Here is an 18032-nt window from a genome sequence, read left to right as displayed (position 1 = left end):
CATCTCAAGCTCAGCTCCTCGTATGTCACCTCTCCCATCTCTGGAGTCCCCTCGATAGCCTTGGTGGCAGCTCTCAAAGACAGCCATCTTTGCATATGTCTCTCTCACCTCAGCTTCCTCCCGTGCCCTTCCCTCTCCTTACACGGCCTTCCTCCTTATCCCTTGTAGTTTCGGGACACTGCCAGTTATTTCTGCTTCAAGGTCCTGAGCTGACTATTGGCTAAACTAAAAAAAACGGCTACACCAAAGTTCTGAGAAAGGACAATGTCCACTCTACTCCTGAGGAAGCATCCTGGACTCTTGATTATAAAGGGAAGGAAGTACATTTCACTAAGGACTGGTCAGGAATTCCAGCAAGCCCTTGGACAGAAGACTCTGGCTGCTGGGAGAGCTTTCTTCTTCCAACTGTAAAGAGATCTAAGAGCTATTCACCTTCAAAGAGATGTCACGGGTTCAGGATCCTTTCCGCACATTTCACATCTTGTCCACTCCAAAACAACAAGGTCAGGTGGCCATTTGAAGTGGAACAAAGATTTTTCTCCAATCCAAAGCAGGCTGCGGTACAATCCCGAGGTGACTTAAATAACTTGCTTAGATCCATGCTATCGCATTAATTTAGTACAAACCCATATGTACACAGGCCTGGACCTGGTCTCAGTTCTATTTCCCAAGCCCAGTCCCAGCTGTGAACCTTCCCAGAGCTCTTCTCTCCTCCTCTAAGCATCAAGTCCATTGAAAATCAAGTTTAATAGCTACTGTGAGCCTGCTCAGTCCAATATGATAGTCAGCCATGTAAAGTCATACATGACAACAGAGTGATCAGAATGATAAAAGTGGAACAGAATTCCCTCTTCTCCAAACACACGAACCCCACCTCTGTAGAATCCTTCCTCCCAACCCTGGAATGTCCCCAAACCAGACTCTCCCTCCTGCTGGCACACAACCTAGATCAAAGATCTGAAAGACGGGGCGCCTGGGTGGCACAGTCATTAAGCATCTGCCTTTGGCTCAGGGCGTGATCCCAGCGTTCTGGGATCGAACCCCACATCAGGCTCCTCTGCTAGGAGCCTGCTTCTTCCTTTCCCACTCCCCCTGCTTGTGTTCCCTCTCTCGCTGGCTGTCTCTCTCTGTCAAATAAATAAATAAAATCTTAAAAAAAAAAAAAAGATCTGAAAGAGGCCCTGCTGCCTCTTCTTGCTCAGTCCTCCTTCAAGCTTTGTGCAAATCTACTTTCTACGAAACCTCATTTTGCACAGGTGCACTCATGCATGCTCACACACACACTCACACTCAAACACACACACCAGAATCAACAAGTCATGCTGAGACTAGAGAACCCATATCCATATTTCCAGACTGTTCTCAGACCTCTTCTATATCCACAGTCCAGACAGACGGGGCTACTCAGTCTGTTCACTGATTTGGAGGAGTGAATATTTGTCACACCAAGATGTAAATGCAATGAGTCCTGCTATATCAACACTCAGAAGACTCAGTCCTTCAGGAATTATGGATCCATCACTGAAAAAGGTGAATGACCCAATCACTTTTTGACTATTAAGAGTAAAAGATAGTACAGATAACCTGAAATGTCCAAAAATCCAAAAGCTTCTCTGATCTGAAAGAATCAGCTGATTTTCTTCCAGCAAATATATTTTCCTAATGATATTTGGATTGAGATGTTATTAGAATAAGTGTCTACAACCGTGGGTAGTCTGCAAAATGATCAAGGCGAATTCTGGGTGACACAGTGAAGCCAGCATGAGATAAAAAGCATCTGCTGAAGGTAAACTCTAGAATTAAGAATTGAGACTTAATTCTGTGTTTTTCCAAAACTGTGTCCAGATAATGTAACTTACATGCTCCCGAGTGAGGGAAGGACATTCTTTGGGAGACAAAGCAGAGTGGCTTCGGCACTGACACTGAATGTGTTCTTGCCCAGCAAGTCAATTTTAAGTCTTGTTCATGAGCTACGCTGGATTGGACTACAGGGGCCAGAAGCAAAGTCAGTGAAAGATCCATTTTGTTCCCTGTAGGCATTCTCCTCCAATAGGCAGTCAAAGCAGCCATACACATTCACAGTGTGTCTGTCCTCAGATGGAGGAGAGGGGCTACAAAAAAAGTTATATGCATATGCTATATATATAGCATATATATTTAAAATAATATAAAAATAAATAATATACAAAGTATATACCTTAAAATATAAACATATATAGTATATACAGCATAGTGTATATATATTTATATTTAAATATATATTTATATATAAATATATATCTTCTAGACTCCCTAACTTTAAGGAGCTTAACATCCGGACAGATGGGCAAATCCAATGCCTCTGTTGAAGACAAAACTGCTGAGAGAGAGCAGAGGAAAGAATATCACCTGAGCCAAGCCAGAGGACTCAGGGAAGGAAGGTTCCAGAGAGACAGTAGTAGAATCTGATGCTTAAGAATAAAAAAAAAAAAAAAATTCAATGAAGACAGAAGTCAAGGAAAGTCAGTCTGGTCACAGGGCACTGCAAGAGCAAACGACTGCGAAATGCACGTTCTACAGGGTAGAAGAGAAGGCAGGCTCTGTTGTCAGACGGCGTGCATGAGAGGTCTGTCGGAGATGTCCCTGGGGTTGAGCGGAGATTGGAATCTGACGCCAGGCCGCGCACATTTAATGCCGCGCTAAGTAGTTTCGTCGTTATCCTGAAGTCAGAGGAGCCAGCGCCTGTTTTTGGGGAGGAACGTGACAATTCAATCTGTGTTCCAGGAAGAAACCTGGTGACCACGTTGTGGGAGGGTGGGAATGGAGGGGAGCTAAAAACAAGGAGACCGCGTAAGGAAACAGACCTCCGGCAAAATCCAGTAGATGTCAGCACAGCGGTCCACCCGGGGCAGGCGGGCCACTGTCCCCACCAAGCAGGCCAGGAAACCCCCCCACGCCGCACCCCAGGCTGACTGCACTCCTCCCTGCGCATGCGCGCTGGGCATTGCTGCGCGCCCCACCCCCTTCATTTGTAGCTTCTATTTGGCAGGCCTACTGCGAGGCTATTTCCCCAACATATCAGATGTGTTTATTTGGGGTAGTGCGATTACCGGAGACGGTAGTCGTGTGTTTTCCAAGTGAGGGCATTGACCAAGATTGACTTTGATCATTCCATCTTGATGTTTCCGGATTGCGGGCGCTCTTCCGGCTATCGTGTGAATGCAGCATTCAAGGGTGTCTGCTATGTTTGGAACATTGCACTTCCGGTAATACAATCTATGATTGTGTTCATCTCTTTCAAAGCCACCTAACACTTTTGGCTGATATAAATTTTGTAGTTAAGAAAGCTCTTGGGTTTTCGCATGAAGTGCTGCTAGATCATGACCCTCCCATCCTCTCTTCATTTTCAGGAGTAGTTAAGCTGTAAATCCTTCCTACGGTGGTAAGGGGTACTAATGTATTAGATTACTTAAATAACCAGCATGCCTTTTAAAGGGGGCTCTCATGATCTAATTCAAGTGATGAGAAACCAGGGTCTGTGCCAGGCCTCAGTCTAAGGCATATGCTTTGTGAGCAGAAGGGGACTTTTCGACCCTGGATGCCACTACCTCCCAACCTTCCGTCATTAATCCACAAAATATTCCTTGGAGTATTACCTCCCGCAAAAATGAATATGTAAAAAAATTCAGGGTAATAATAATGTGTGGAGGGGAAGGAGGGAGGTGGTAATATTTATTTTGGGTGTCGAATGCAAGGGGATCTTTTTATTTTATATCCTCTTGTATGTATGGAGTACTCCATGATAAAATTTTTAAATATATAATAATTTAAAAGGGATATGTGGGGTTGATTTAAAGTGGGGTGAAAATTCTCAATACTCCTTCCGTTTTGAGTTTTATTTTATTTTAAGATTTTATTTATTTATTTGACAGAGAGAGACAGCCAGCAAGAGAGGGAACACAAGCAGGGGGAGTGGGAGAGGAAGAAGCAGGCTCCTAGCAGAGGAGTCTGATGTGGGGTTCGCTCCGAGAACGCTGGGATCACACCCTGAGCCAAAGGCAGATGCTTAATGGCTGCGCCACCCAGGCGCCCCCAGTTTTGAGTTTAAAAAAAAAAGAGGTAATGGAGAAAAATGAGAGAGAAGGCATTAAATAAGCAAAAGGAGAGGAAGATAAAAAGATTTAAGATGGAGAAGGTAAATGAGAGAAAGAAAGCGGGAAGACAGGCAGAAATGGTGCGGTTGGGGGGAGGATTTGTTCGGCTGGTGGGCACAGAGGGAGGCAGGAGGTAGGCAGATGAACATGACCAAGTAGCCACAACACTGAGAAGAGATGGGGGCTGGGAGCAATGCGGAAGATGGATCGGATTCTCCAAAAGCCCTCAGCACATTCATCACGCCCTCTGGCTAATGGCCTCGGCCATCTGAGTAGTCAGCCTCCCCCTGTTGCGCAGATCATGGTCCGCAGGCAGGAGGCACTGAGCCAAAGTCCTGCCAATGTGTTCCACCAGGCATTCCCTCCCAGCTCTGGTGCAGATTCTTGGTAGACATTAGGTGTCTCCCACTGACTCAGCCTGCTGTCCTTCCTTCCCTCCCCCAGGGCCTGAGCAGCAGCCTGCCAAACTATAATCAACAGGAGTTCTACAAGTCTCGGGAAGAATGGCGACATCTTTCCAGCGAAACCGGCCAGGTAGGTGTGCAGACTCTCCAGGACTTTCTTGGTCACAATGGGACTCCTAACTTCAGGGTAAAAGTCATGCTACCCCCTCCCCCACCNCCATGAAATGGCTTTTATTTTCTTCAACCTCTGCCTTCAAATCTTCCTTTCCCATCTCTTCTTGACTCCTTGGGCTGAACGCACAACTCGTTACTCACTCAACTTCAAGAGTAGCCTCATTCTGGTCATTAGGATTCTATTTTGTATATTAAAGGTCAGGCTAAGTCAAAGATTAATTTCATATCCATTCACACCCAAAGACTTTTCCCCTCCATCCATCCTGGGCCGGATTTATGGCCCTAGGGTCTGTCTGGGAGAGAGGAGTAGAGTTCTCCTTGTGTATGGTTCTCCCCTTCTCTCCCTCTCCCTGCTGCTTCTAACCACTCTGGAGTTGGGGGATGGAAGGTGGGAAGAATAGGGCAAAAGTACTTTCGCTTGACTCTTGCAGCATCCTCCTATCTTGGTAGTTGTGCTCGTGTGCCTAGAGGGCCCACCCATGTGAATTCTGGAGGCCCAGGAGTCTCACTGTGGCACTGTTATCTGACCCTGGAGATGCTCCCAGGGTAATCTCTTCTCATGGTCTCACCCCCAGGCTCCCATCCAGCTATGCCCGTCACAGCCTGAGGGTGGAGGATAGGAGGCTCCTCCCCAACCATCCACCTTGGGTGGGGTACCAGTAAGATGGCAAAACTCAGTTTCTACTAGTGACAACTTTGAAGCTTCTCATTTGGCTGTGAGGGACCGGTGAGAGAAGCACCCCAAACCACACACTCTCTTTCTAGATCTTTCTTAGGCATGGATTCTTTTGGTAGTCTTATGTTAAAAGACTTACGGACCCCTTCTCAGAATAATGTTTTTAAATTTATAAAATAAAATATGCAGTATTACAAGGGAAACTTTTTAGATGTAGCCAGCAAAAACATTTTTAAAATTTGTACTCTAGTATGTATGCTGCTTTATTAACACATTATGTAACAAGTTCTAGCAGTGACTTGTAAGTGGTGATGCATATAAATGATATTTTGAGGTATCTGCAACAACTGTATATAGTATGAAAACATCTATGGTTTCTGCTGATGACAAAGTTACATTTGTTGCCAAAACTGATCTGTTGCCTACATTCATAATGGAAGGTCTGTTGCCTACATTCATAATGGAAGGAAATGCTATATTTCAGCCAGAAGATAGTAAAAATAAGGACGAGCCATTTTTCCCATGCATGTTCATAACCCCCCTGAATTCTATCCACAAACCCCTGAGGTCTCCAGATCAAGAAATCTTGCCTTAGGTGAGGACTCCTGCTCCGGAGAACCCTCCTCCCACAGCCTTTCTGCCTTTGCTTATATAGGTCAGAGAGGGTAAAGAGAGGTGGCCGCAGGGCCGGTTTGGTGGCCTTTTGGTGAGGTATGTAGCTAGCTCCCTTAAGATTGGAGAAAATGAAATCTGAGAGCCGTCAGCTTTGGGACACGTAACTCCAAATCGACGTGAACAAATCCGCTACATGACCTGTTGCTGCAAATGTAGTTTGTGTTCTACAGTCACGCAGATATTCTGGAATTGGTACCCAAGAAACTGTTAAGAGTAAATACCTGCAGGGAGTGGAGGTGGAGGTTGGGATAAGGGGAAGGGAATTACTTTTCATATTAAGCTGTTTAGTACTGTCTGGAAAAAGTGTAAGGTATTTCGTTTATATAATGAAAGGTGACTTTAAGGCAAATTTTTAAAGTTTTTCTAGAGGAAACTTTGTGATTTTAACTGATTTAAGGCTGATAAGTATGATTTTCTAAGCATAAAAGTAATAGGAGAATGATAGGGAAGATTGACAGATTTGGCTACATACAAAGATAAGGCAAAACATAATGATATCAGAAGCTGAAAGAAAGAAACACAAACTTGAAGAAATATTTGCAAAAAAATTACAGAAAAGGAGCTAATAGTCTTATATTATGAAACGATCTTAGAAATCAATGGGATAAACAGTCATGTGCTATAAACAGCTATTCTGGACTTTTCAGTACCCCTTCTTTTTTCTGCCCTGATTCCACCATATCCACCTAGAGAGAATCCTAAATATAAAAATGAAATCCCAAGATTCTGTGGTGGCTGAGACCACTTCCACTTCTTTTTTATTCCCAGTTCAGTCCAAGATTTGGTTACTGACCACTGGTGCTTCAAGCTAGATAAGGCTTGGAGGACCCTGGACCAAAGTGGACTTGAACTACAGGGGAAGGAAAATAAGTTAATCTCATAATCTTCCTTCTAGGATATACCTAGAGACAGGTGATACCCTTCCACTAAGGATGCAAGAAAATTTCTTGAGAAATAAAATGCTGTGCTTATTAGTACCTGGTCTTCTGGAATGGCTTCATGCTACATGTGCAACAGAATACCCTTTGGAAACCAACCGAATGGATTCAAGTCCCGGCTCTTCTGCCTTTTACTATCTATAAAACTTGGACAAGTCACTTATCTAAATCTTGGTTTTCCTATCTGTGAAATGGGAATAATACCTACCTCATAGGGTTGTTGTAAGGTTGAGAGATAATATGTGAGATCCTTAGCTCATAGCAAATACGCAGAAAGACTCCAGAAGGTTCAAAGAGATAAGTGTTTAAATAAAACATAAAAACTATTTGAAATATAGGTTAATGTCCTTATGACCTTGAAATAGGAAAGGATTTCTTAAGGTCCAAGAAAAGACAAATGATCAAAGAAAATATGTATGAGTTAGACTATATGGAGGTTTAAAACTTCAATGCAAAAAGAGATATCTTTTAAAAAGTGATCATTGCATGGTGCACTGGGTGTTATACGCAACTAATGAATCATGGAACTTTACATCAGAAACCAGGGATGTACTGTATGGTGACTAACATAATATAATGAAAAAATATTAAAAAAATAAAAAGTGAAGACAAGCAAAAACCTAGAAGAAGATATTTGTGATATATAAAATAAGCAAAGCATTAGTATGGAACATACTAAAATTCTTCTAAACAAATATTTTAATGAAAACCCAATAGAAGCAAAGAGACATGAGCAATAACCCACAGAATGAACCACCATAGCCAACAAATATAGGAGAAGATGTGCAATTGCACCAAAAACATGATAATGCAAATAAATCAAGAGTGAGACATTTCACTCCCATAAGATTAGAAAAAATTTTTAGATTCTGATAAAACCAGGCACTGGAGAGGATTGTGGGGAATCAGGGATTTTCATGCACTGCTAGTGGGAATGTAAATTGATTCAATCACTTTGGAGAACAATTTGGTGATATCCAGTAAAGTTAAAAATAATCACAGCCTCTGATCCAACAATTCTACTTCTGAAGAAACCCCTGTATATGTTGCCCATGTGTGCAGAGAGACATATAAAGATGTTTACCGTGGTTTTGTTTTATGATAGAGACTTACTGGAACCAACTCAAATGTCCATCTGTAGAGGATGGATTAATACATTGTGGTGCATGCGTACAATGGAATACTAAGTACAAGTTAAAATAAATTAGCCAGATTTGTGTGCAACATAAGGAATCACAAAAAATATATAACTTTGAGTACAAAAATGCTACATATACTATGATACTATTTATGTAAATATTCTTAAATACCCAAAGCTACACTGGATATTGTTTAGAGATGCATATCATCATAGTAAAAGTATAAAAATATAAACTTGGGGGGCCTGGGTGGCTCAGTTGGTTAAGCGTCTGACTCTTGATTTCGGCTCAGGTCATGATCTCAGGGTCATGAGATCGAGCCCCATGTTGGAGTCCACACTCAGCAGAGCCTGCTTGAGATCTTTCTCTCCCTCTCCCTCTGCCCCTCCCCCTGCTCACACGTTCTCTTTCCCTCTCTAAAATAAATAAAATCTTTAAAAAAATATATGGACTGGATACGTACCAAATTTCTGATGGAAAGAAAACTGGGCAGGAAATATAGAAAAATTGTTGTACTTTCCTGTACTTTTTAAAAATGGAGGTATAATTGATATATAACATTATAGTAATTTCAGATGTACAACATAATAATTTGATATTTGCGTATATTGCAAAATGATCACCACAATAATTCTAGTTAGTATCCATCACCACACACAGTTAAAAAAATTTTCTTGTGATGAGAGCTTTTGAGATCCACTTTCTTAGCAACATTCAAATATGCAAGGCAATAGTCACCATGCTGTATATCACAACCCCATGACTTACGTATTTTATAACTGATAGTTTGTACCTTTTGGCCCCCTTGACTCATTTTGCCCATGCCCATCCCCCACCTCTGGCAACCACCAACCTCTTTTCTGTATCTCTGTGCTCCAGGTTCTGTTTTGTTGTATTTTCCTGTATTTTTATAACACTTTCCCCCCCAAAAAAGGTAGTAAATGGAAAGTACCAAGGAGAGTGCATGACCTTTATTAGGTCCTTATTAAATTATAGCTATATTTGAAATTTTCTATCAAGTACAGGTAACCAAAATGTACTTCAGTTCTATGTCCCAACTATAGGAAGCTGGTAGCTTTCCCCCACCCAGCACACCAGCTAATGGTAGGCTCTGTGCTTTGTAAAACAGCATGAAATTAGTGTTGAGCCTCATGTGAATCCAATGGCTCTCAACTGAGGGCAATTTTGACCCACAGGGACACTGGTGATGTCTGGAGAGATTTTCGTTGTCACAACAGAAATGGGGGGGGGGGTGTTGCAACTAGAATGTAGAGGATTGAGGCCAGGAATGCTGTTGAACATCCTACAATACATAGGAGAGCTCCCTACGGCAAAGAATTATCTGGTACAAAATGTCAATAGTGCCGAGGTTGAGAAACCCTATGTAAGCCCATAGAAAGTAAAATAAATATCCATCGAACTGAATTGAATATATTATATTTGACTACTTTTCTAATGAGTTTTTTTTTTCTAAATTATCAAACCTGTGAAACCTCTCCTTCTTCCTCGTACTGGATACTAGGGCTAGATCAGACAGCATGGGTACCAGAGCTGCTCTCCCCAGACCATAACCCTTAGCTTTTTTCCTCTGTCTCCATAGTAGGCAAGATGCCATCTGCCAGAGGGCGTGTACTCTCTATAATCATTTTAATTGGGCAAAACATTATGGAATTTTTTCCAACTCCGAAAATTTATCAGCCTTGCATCCTACTGCAAGTCCGGCACTGGCTGCTCCCAAGCTGAAACAACATAGGCATTTCTTTTTTTTTTTTTTTTTTTTAAGTTTTTTTTTTTTTTTTTGGGGGTANAGAGACAGCCAACATAGGCATTTCTTTTCAACTTCCCAGGAATAGTTTAGCTGGTCAGTGGACCAGACCTCAAATCCACAACACTAAACCAACTACTTTATATTAAAGTTCAACTGGCCAAATAACACGTAGAGAGTATATCAATCATGATTAGATTCAGCTTGGTAGCTCAAAACCCCAAAACGCAGTGACTTAAATAAGATAGAACTTTATTTCTTTCTCATTTAAAAGATCTAGAGGTAAGGCAATTCAGAGTTAATTTGCTAGTTCCATGACATCATCATGCTTTCTTTGAGCTCTCTGTGGCCCGCCTCCTCATAGTCCAAGATGGCCACTGAAGATCCAACTAGAACATCCACATTCAAATCAGCATGATGTGAGAAGGGAGATGGGCATGGCCCTTCCCTTGTCCAGAGGATTCCTTGCAGCTCAACTATTTATCTCATTGGTCAGAACTTGAGTACTTGGCTTACCTAAATTGTAAGGGAGGCAGGGATACAAAGATTTCTAGCTGGGCAACAATGTGCCAAGTTATAAATCAGGATTCTTCTATTAAAGAAGAGAAGAGTGGATTATGGAAGGCAGCTAACAATTTGGCTTCCCAAATAATCAGGCATGCAAGCCTTTTCCCCTACATAGACACATGCATCTCTGTCTGCAAAAGAGAAGACCCCAAAGTCTCATCCAGTTATTGCATTTCACTCAAAATCCAGAATCTCTGGGTAATGTCATTTCCATCACAACCAGATGTGGCTTCTCATGGTCTGGTAATTCACAAACCAAAAAATAAGTGATCTGCATTTACATGCAATATAATTGCTGAAGTAGGAGCAGAATAATGATAATAAAACTCCCATTAGAAAGGGTAGGAAAAGGAAATCTGTGGGTGTGGATCTACAGGAATTATTGAACCCTGCTGGATAGAATGGCAAGGACTCCCTTCCTGGCAGTGAGTACATGTCTTGATTGGCTCCTCTGGTAGCTGCTGCCTTGGAGGAACTCCCTTGTCCATTGTCTACCATGTCCTCCAGGTTTTCCCTCCAAGAGAGTCTTCCTTGTCTATTTTCATCTGTGGCTATATTTGAGCCATGGACATTGGGAGATATGATCTTCTTTGGAGCTGCATGGTTTCCACAGCCATTTCTCTCTTGTGCAGGTGCCCGGACCCAGGGATTCTTTTAAGAATTGAATAATTAGAAGTTTTTACAAGCCAAGCTAGAGATTTCTGTCCAAATGTAGTAAGCTTCCAACCTATTTGCTTCCAGTCAGTTCCAAGTGTGAGTTACCACAGCCTAAAACTATGTCTGGAAACTCAATGCCTGAAAACTCTGATCTTTTATTTATAGGTCTTTATGCTCTGCCAGTCCCTTCCTTCTCAAATTGAAGTTGACTCTTCTTGAGACCTTTTGAAGCAAAGAATGAAAAAGTTGGGTGGGATGGAAATACCCTTCATCTGTCTTTATGGCCAGACTTGGCACTGAATACATAAGGAAGATGCTTGAAAAGGGCTCGGGGCCACGTTCTTATCTCCTGCCAAGGCTGGATGAGCTTGCTGTTGCTTCTTACTACTGCTTCAGTCTGGGCAAAAAAGTAATTGGATTTTTCACCCCAACAAGACTCCCAGTTACAGGACTCATAATCGATTTAGATCACAGGCAGAGACAATCCCTTAGCAAAGCTGTGTGCCCTTCCATTTTTGCTGGCAGCCAGGATACCTCCAGCCCACGTTCCTATCTTTATTGTGGCAGTTGGCTAAAAGCCACAAGAAGCTAACAATACGAACCAAAGTTTTATATTTCCTACCTTTCCCCCTAACTACACCTTCAGTTTGCATGGTTCAGCAGGTGACAGTTGGATCAAACAATTTGCTACAGCATGACAAGAGCCACTAACTTTCCAACCAACAATATCTGTTTCATCACTGCTCAATACCTGAACTTCTCCACTAAGCCAGTGACGCTGTTGGATTTTATTGCTTATATCACCCAATTCCCTGGTTCCATATCTCATACTGAGAAGGATGAGGTTTAGTTGCATCAAATATTAAGATGCAAAATAAAAGTGCTTTAAGTGTAAAGATGTTACACCCAAAGATGTGACTAGTCATATGTAGAATATCATAGGAAATACATATTTGCTTATTGATTATAACAGTTCCTAGAAATAACATAAACCTGCGAGTTAGATAACTTAGGCAAAACTCCTTTTCCTATATATAATTTGTAAGTCTTTTCTCAAGTTGGAACAGGATTGGAGATGATGTTCCTCATAAGAACTCCAAAAATTTCATGATTTTGTAGACTAATTCTTGACTCAGAGCAGCAGAGATTGACCGTGGAAGGGTGGTAGACATCAGTGATGATGCCCGGGACAAAGATCCGATGGGAATTGGAAGGGGGACGTTGGGTGGGGGAAGAGAGGTGACTGGGACCGATTGGTTCCGAATCTGACTATAAATTGCTAAATCGTGAGAGAAAAAGAGAGAGAGATGTGAAATAAATCAGAGTCTTTCAGAGTCCTGCTGCCACTGGTTATTATAATAACCAACATTTATTGACACTGTGTAGTAAATGGCAATGTATTAAGTTCTTTATATGCCTTACATAATCTTAAAAAACTTTTGAGACTCCTGTAATGATCACTTTACAGATAAGGAAACTGAGACTTAGGTTAAATAATTTACTGAAGGTCATAATAAATGGCAGAACCAAGACTTGAACTCAGGTCTCTCAGAGACCAAAGGTAATTTTTGACCACTGTGGTATATTGTTCATGATGGATTTTGAGGTTTGGGGTTTTTTTCTCTAAGGAATGACTCTTAACCATGTTAACTTTTCAGTACTAGACAGTCCTACATCACCTATATAATCAGTCTGGTTTCATCAGGAGGAAAGCCACCCAGCTCTAGATTATTAATTGATATTTTAAAACCATGTATTATGGTCTTAATTAGCAGAAGGGGGGAAAGGAAAGGTTAAGAAAAAGAATAAATAGGTCAAGTATGATTTGAACACCTTTCATCCTCCTCTCGGAAACCTCTTTTCTTCCTTTGCTCCTTTCTCACGAAATATTGAGTGTCCCTTCTGTGCCAGTTAATGCACTTATGACTGGAAATGTCACCAGGCTCAAAGCCCTGCTGTACTCCCAGAACAGGATGTTAAGTGCTGGGAAGAGTGAGGTCAGGTGCTGCGTAAGCACATAAGAGGCGTGTCATGCCCAGTCTTGGGGGCAATGGGAGGAGAAAAGCTTTCCTTCAGGAAAAGTTGCCCAAGCAGAGACCTAGAAGGATAAACAGATGTTAGCCAAGTGGTGGCACACAGGCAGGCCACCCCAGCCAAAGAGACATGTGTAAAGCCCAGAAGCAAGAAAAAGCATGCATTTAGGGCACGGGTGGGTATAACTAGAATTTGGAGTCCATGAGAAGGGATGGGAGAAGAGTCAGCCTGAGGCTGGGTTCAAATCCTGAAGGTCCTGGATTTGGATCTAGGTCCAATTGTATCCTGGGGATAATGGAATGTTGAACACAAGAGGGATACATCCAATTTGTGCTTTAAAGAGTTCACTCTAGTCTCAGGGTAGAGGACAGTTTGAAACATGATGTTAAGTGGAGAAATCAGTGAGTAATCTGTCAAGCTGCAGTAGTGTTGAGATGGTGACGACTGGGTCTCAGGTGTAACAACAGGAACAGGCAGCAGCAGACAGACCGAAGTGCTGCTGTGGAGGGGAAGTCTGCGGACTGGATGCCTGCTTATGGATGGCAGGGGAGCCACAAGGAGGAATCCAGCTCCACACCTGGTTCCACTTCAAAAATTAGGTGAGTGAGTGGGACCAGGGACAGGAAGAAGAGGAACAAGTCTGGGGACAGGTTAATATCAAATAGAAGTCAGAGGAGTCTAGGGTTCACCAGAGAGATCTGGCCTGGGAACGAAGGTGTATGGTCGTGTGTGTGCCGTAATTAGAGCCAGGGAAAGGATGAGTTTATGCAGAGAGTAAGGTTGACCTTCTTCCCTTCACAGATGTCACAGGCCTTCCTCATCTTGTGCTGCACTCAAACTGGCCAGGTCTTCCCACTACGGTGACCCCCCCACCCAGTCTACTCATTGGGGTCTTACCCCATTCTAGAATAGCTGCCCTGATCCGTACCCAACATTAGATTCTTCGTCTCAGGATCTCTCTCCTAGCTACTCTAATAAGTAATTTACTGGTAAAAACTCATAGCCATTAAGGAATTATTGCCTGAAACATTTCTGAATTTTAATTACAGAGTCAATAGGATTTAAATCCACAGAAATCTCAGAGGTTTCTTTCTTTTTCCTCTCTTTTTCTTTCTTTCTTTTTTTCTTTCTTTCTTTCCTTCCTTCTTTCTTTCTTTCTTTCTTTCTTTCTTTCTTTCTTTCTTTCTTTCTTTCTTTCTTTCTTTCTTTCTCTTTCTGAATTGGTGGTTATTACTGAGGTGACTGCCCCTTAGGACCCCACCACTGTCACTGTAATTCTGCTTTCCTCAACCATGCATGGATTTGCCAAAAATTGAGTATTTGGTTTTTTGCTTTGAAAGCATAGGTATAAATTGTCTTTCCAAGTCCTGATCTTTTTTGTCAAAAAGAACCTGTATAGGCATTTAGTGCATTTATTTGCAAAATGGCAACTCAGGTTGTGGCTATTTTACTGCTTGACATCGACAAAGCACAATCAGAACATGCAGTTATTTTCCACTAGAGCAAGGCCCCTAAGTTAGAGACACAGCAGGGGGTGGCAGAAGAGAAGCCACGGTGTTTTGGAAGTCAAATGTGATACCACAGAGAAGCTTTGGCATCACAACCATTGGGGGCTCCTACCCCATGTTCTCATCTTATTTGTCATACTGCATTGTCATTCTTTTGTTTGCAAGTCTTTCGTCATATAGTTTATGTTTCAAGAAGAGAAAAAATCATATCTTGTCCTTTTTACTCCCTGTCCCTGTGCTTTGACACTGTGCTGTTTATAGCAGGTGCTTAATAATATCTGTTGAGGGACCCCTGGGTGTCTCAGTCAGTTGAGCTTCTGACTCTTGATTTCAGCTCAAGTTCTGATCTCAGGGTTATGAGATCGAGCCTTACATTGGGCTCCGTGCTCAGTGGGGAGTCTGCTTGAGATTCTCTTTCTCCCTCTCGTCCTGCCCCCCTACCCCTCTACCCCATACTCTCTCTCCTTCTCTAAAATAAATAAATATTAAAAAAAAAACCTATATGTTGAGCAAATGAATGAATGAATGAATCTGCAGAAAAATAAGCCATTCAGAGCATGTCAGGTAACTTCTTGATACATCAAATTTATCAGGAGATAGAAGATTTCTACCACTCCACCTTCCACCTTCCAGTATGAAGAATGTGTACTAATAACACAGGTTATGTGACAAATATCAAATGGCTTCTGGTGGAGTGTGAGAGAGAGAGAATTGAGTGAACAAAAATGGAAGTTGATCACAAGAATTGAAATAGAGATGGTAACTAGTCATAGTGGTGACAATTTCACAATGTATACAAACATCAAATCATGCTATATACATACATTCAATGCCATATACCTGAAATGAATATAATATTGTAAGTCAGTACGTACTATTTTTTTTAGTGACAAAAGTGTTGCTAACAAGGGTAGGTCTGTTCCCTTCCTATGCAGCCTGTGGGCCAGCAGCACAGAAATGCAGACTCTCCAAGCCCACCCCAGACCTGCAGTCAGACTCTGCTGTTCGTGAGGTCCTTGGGTGATCTGTAGGCCCATTAAAGTTTGAGAAGCGTTGGTCTATAGCACGTTAATCCCTCCAAAAGAATACCATTTATTTAAACATTTCAACACACTTTTCCTTCTTTGCTCCTGCCCCCCCTTTACAAAATGTGTTCGAAGTGTACTACGTGTGCTTTTCAGCCACTTCAGTGTCTGGAACTCTAATGATGAAAATGAGGAGAGGACTGTTGTTTACAAAAAGAACAGGAAAGCTGTGGATGAAACACCCTCTCTCCCCACAAAGGCACTCTCCGTTCAGGGCTGACGAGGGAAAACATTCACATTCACAAGATAAGCTGCTCCATTTTGGTACAGACCGGCGTTAAGGCCACTCCACCAATTTTGGTTTTCAAAAACTTCTCTCGGTAAGAGAGGGAAAATGATAGAAGAGGAAAGCGTTCTTGGAAATGCAAACTAATCCAGGAAATCTTCGCTTTCATTCATTGTGAACGCTACACAGAGGCATTATCTTTTCCTAAGTTGAAGGAGGAGTCACAGGCTCTGGAGGTGGCTTGCTCATCTTTCCTGCGACTGCTTTGCTGGCTCTGGGCCCAGCATGAATTTGGTAACACTGGGCAAGGCCACAGCTGTGTGCCGGCCGGCGTGGCATCTCTATTTCTGCAGCCATTAAATCGCTTCTCCGATCTCCAGCATGTGTTGCTGTACATGTGACCGGACAACTCCCCTGTAGAATGAAGTAACAATCATAGGCAGGGCCATTAGCTCAGGGACACTGGGCCTTCCTAGCTGCCTCTTGCCCATGTTAATATTTGCAATGTATCCTGGGCGGGGTGCTTCTGAGAATTCCACTAATGCCCCATTACCATCCCTGAGGCTGGGAACCGTGGGGTGAGAGCTCCGTTTCCTTCCTGCCCAAGATGAATGTTGTGAAGGGCAATGAGGGGGTTGGGAGTGCCTCCAAATAAAGGTCTTTTATGGCTCTTCAAAGCTGTAAGTCACTCAGTCATAGTCTCTTTTGCCTGCTGGCGGAACAACTTTAAAAATGTACGTTCTGAACTTGCGGGTAAGCAGGCTTTTATCCTAACTTCGGTGAAGAAGAATTAGAACAGGGAAGATTTCAGGGTACGGTGTGGGCTGAAATCGGGATGAAATTGACTAAGCACCTTCATGGCGTTCTGCTAACATAAGCCGTCACCTCCCACTAGAATTTTATATTTCAAAAAGCATCAGTGAATCTTAAACAATCGAGGCTGCCAGCCCGAAAGTTCAGATAGACAGGATATATGTCATAGTGAAAATCATGGAATCCTAGCCCCCAAAGAAGATCTTCAGAACTTCCCCTTTCCTTTTGAGGGGAAGTGTCTATCAAACGAGGACTGTACCTGCCTGCCTCATCATATTGCAGTAAGGACCAAGTCAGACAGAATGGGAGACTACATTTGAAGCTCCACAAACCAAAATAATACATATTTTGAGTGATCTTTGCTATTATTTTAATATCCTTTTAAATATTTATTTTTTTATTTTAGAGAACGAGAGAGCACGCTCAAGTGTGGGGGAGGGACAAAGAGAGAGAACGTTAAGCAGACTCCATGCTGAGCTGGAGCCCTGCTCAGGGCTCCATCTCATGACCTCGAGATCATGACCTGCACTGAAACCAAGAGTCGGCAGTTTCACCCACTGCGCCACCCAGGAGCCCCTTGGTTATTTTAAACCAAGAAAACATGCTCCACAGTGATGAGGCCGTGAGATCCCCCTGAGAGGTGCTCATCCACCTGTGAGCTCAGCTGCACTCGATCATTTTCACAAAAGAACCTTGTCCTTCCCCTCGATCTGCCGGGGGTCGAGGCACAGCTCATACAGAATACTTGCACTCTGGGCTATCACTGGAGAATACAACCTTGAACTTCCTACTGTCCAGACTGTTAGCAAATACCGATTTTTGAAAAACAGTGTTTGTGGGAATACCCTAAAGGGGATGCAAATTCTTCATTCTGCTGGATACCTTAAAATTTACCCTGGGATCCAACCTGATGATCAGAGTAGTGTGTGAGCAGATCACAGGTATTTGTGTCCTTGTAGAATGGACTTGAATAAACTGTGCATACATAGAGGGGTGCTATCAGATCCAACCCAAAGACACGTATCACTGTATTTAACACAGAGTTTTTATTGATAACCCAGTCTGCCACATGGTTAGATTCTGCCTTACGAGGACCCAGGGGAGAAATTCCCTTGGGGTTCCAGCTTCAGGAGAACCATGGCTTTTACTAAGCATCCTTTTATCTTATGAACAGCAGTACTAATTTCAGAACTGGGAGTACTTTCTTCTTCTCTCTGGACACTAGGAAACTCAGAGCC

General features: G+C 42.5%; 1 protein-coding gene across 2 annotated transcripts in view; it reads left to right on the top strand.

Moving 5' to 3' along the window:
- CDYL (chromodomain Y like) overlaps positions 1-18032 on the top strand; it is a 229182-nt gene that overhangs the window by 17106 nt on the left and 194044 nt on the right. For both annotated transcript variants that reach the window (XM_034660385.1, XM_034660384.1), the window contains exon 3: positions 4578-4667. In XM_034660385.1, coding sequence (XP_034516276.1) covers positions 4578-4667 — 90 coding nt within the window. The remainder of the gene's footprint in view (positions 1-4577; positions 4668-18032) is intronic.

The sequence above is a fragment of the Ailuropoda melanoleuca genome, chromosome 5 (genome assembly GCF_002007445.2).
Source record: "Ailuropoda melanoleuca isolate Jingjing chromosome 5, ASM200744v2, whole genome shotgun sequence".
Classification (NCBI taxonomy): domain Eukaryota; kingdom Metazoa; phylum Chordata; class Mammalia; order Carnivora; family Ursidae; genus Ailuropoda; species Ailuropoda melanoleuca.
Note: the sequence above shows the minus strand (reverse complement) of the source record. Positions and strands in the feature narration are given on the sequence as shown.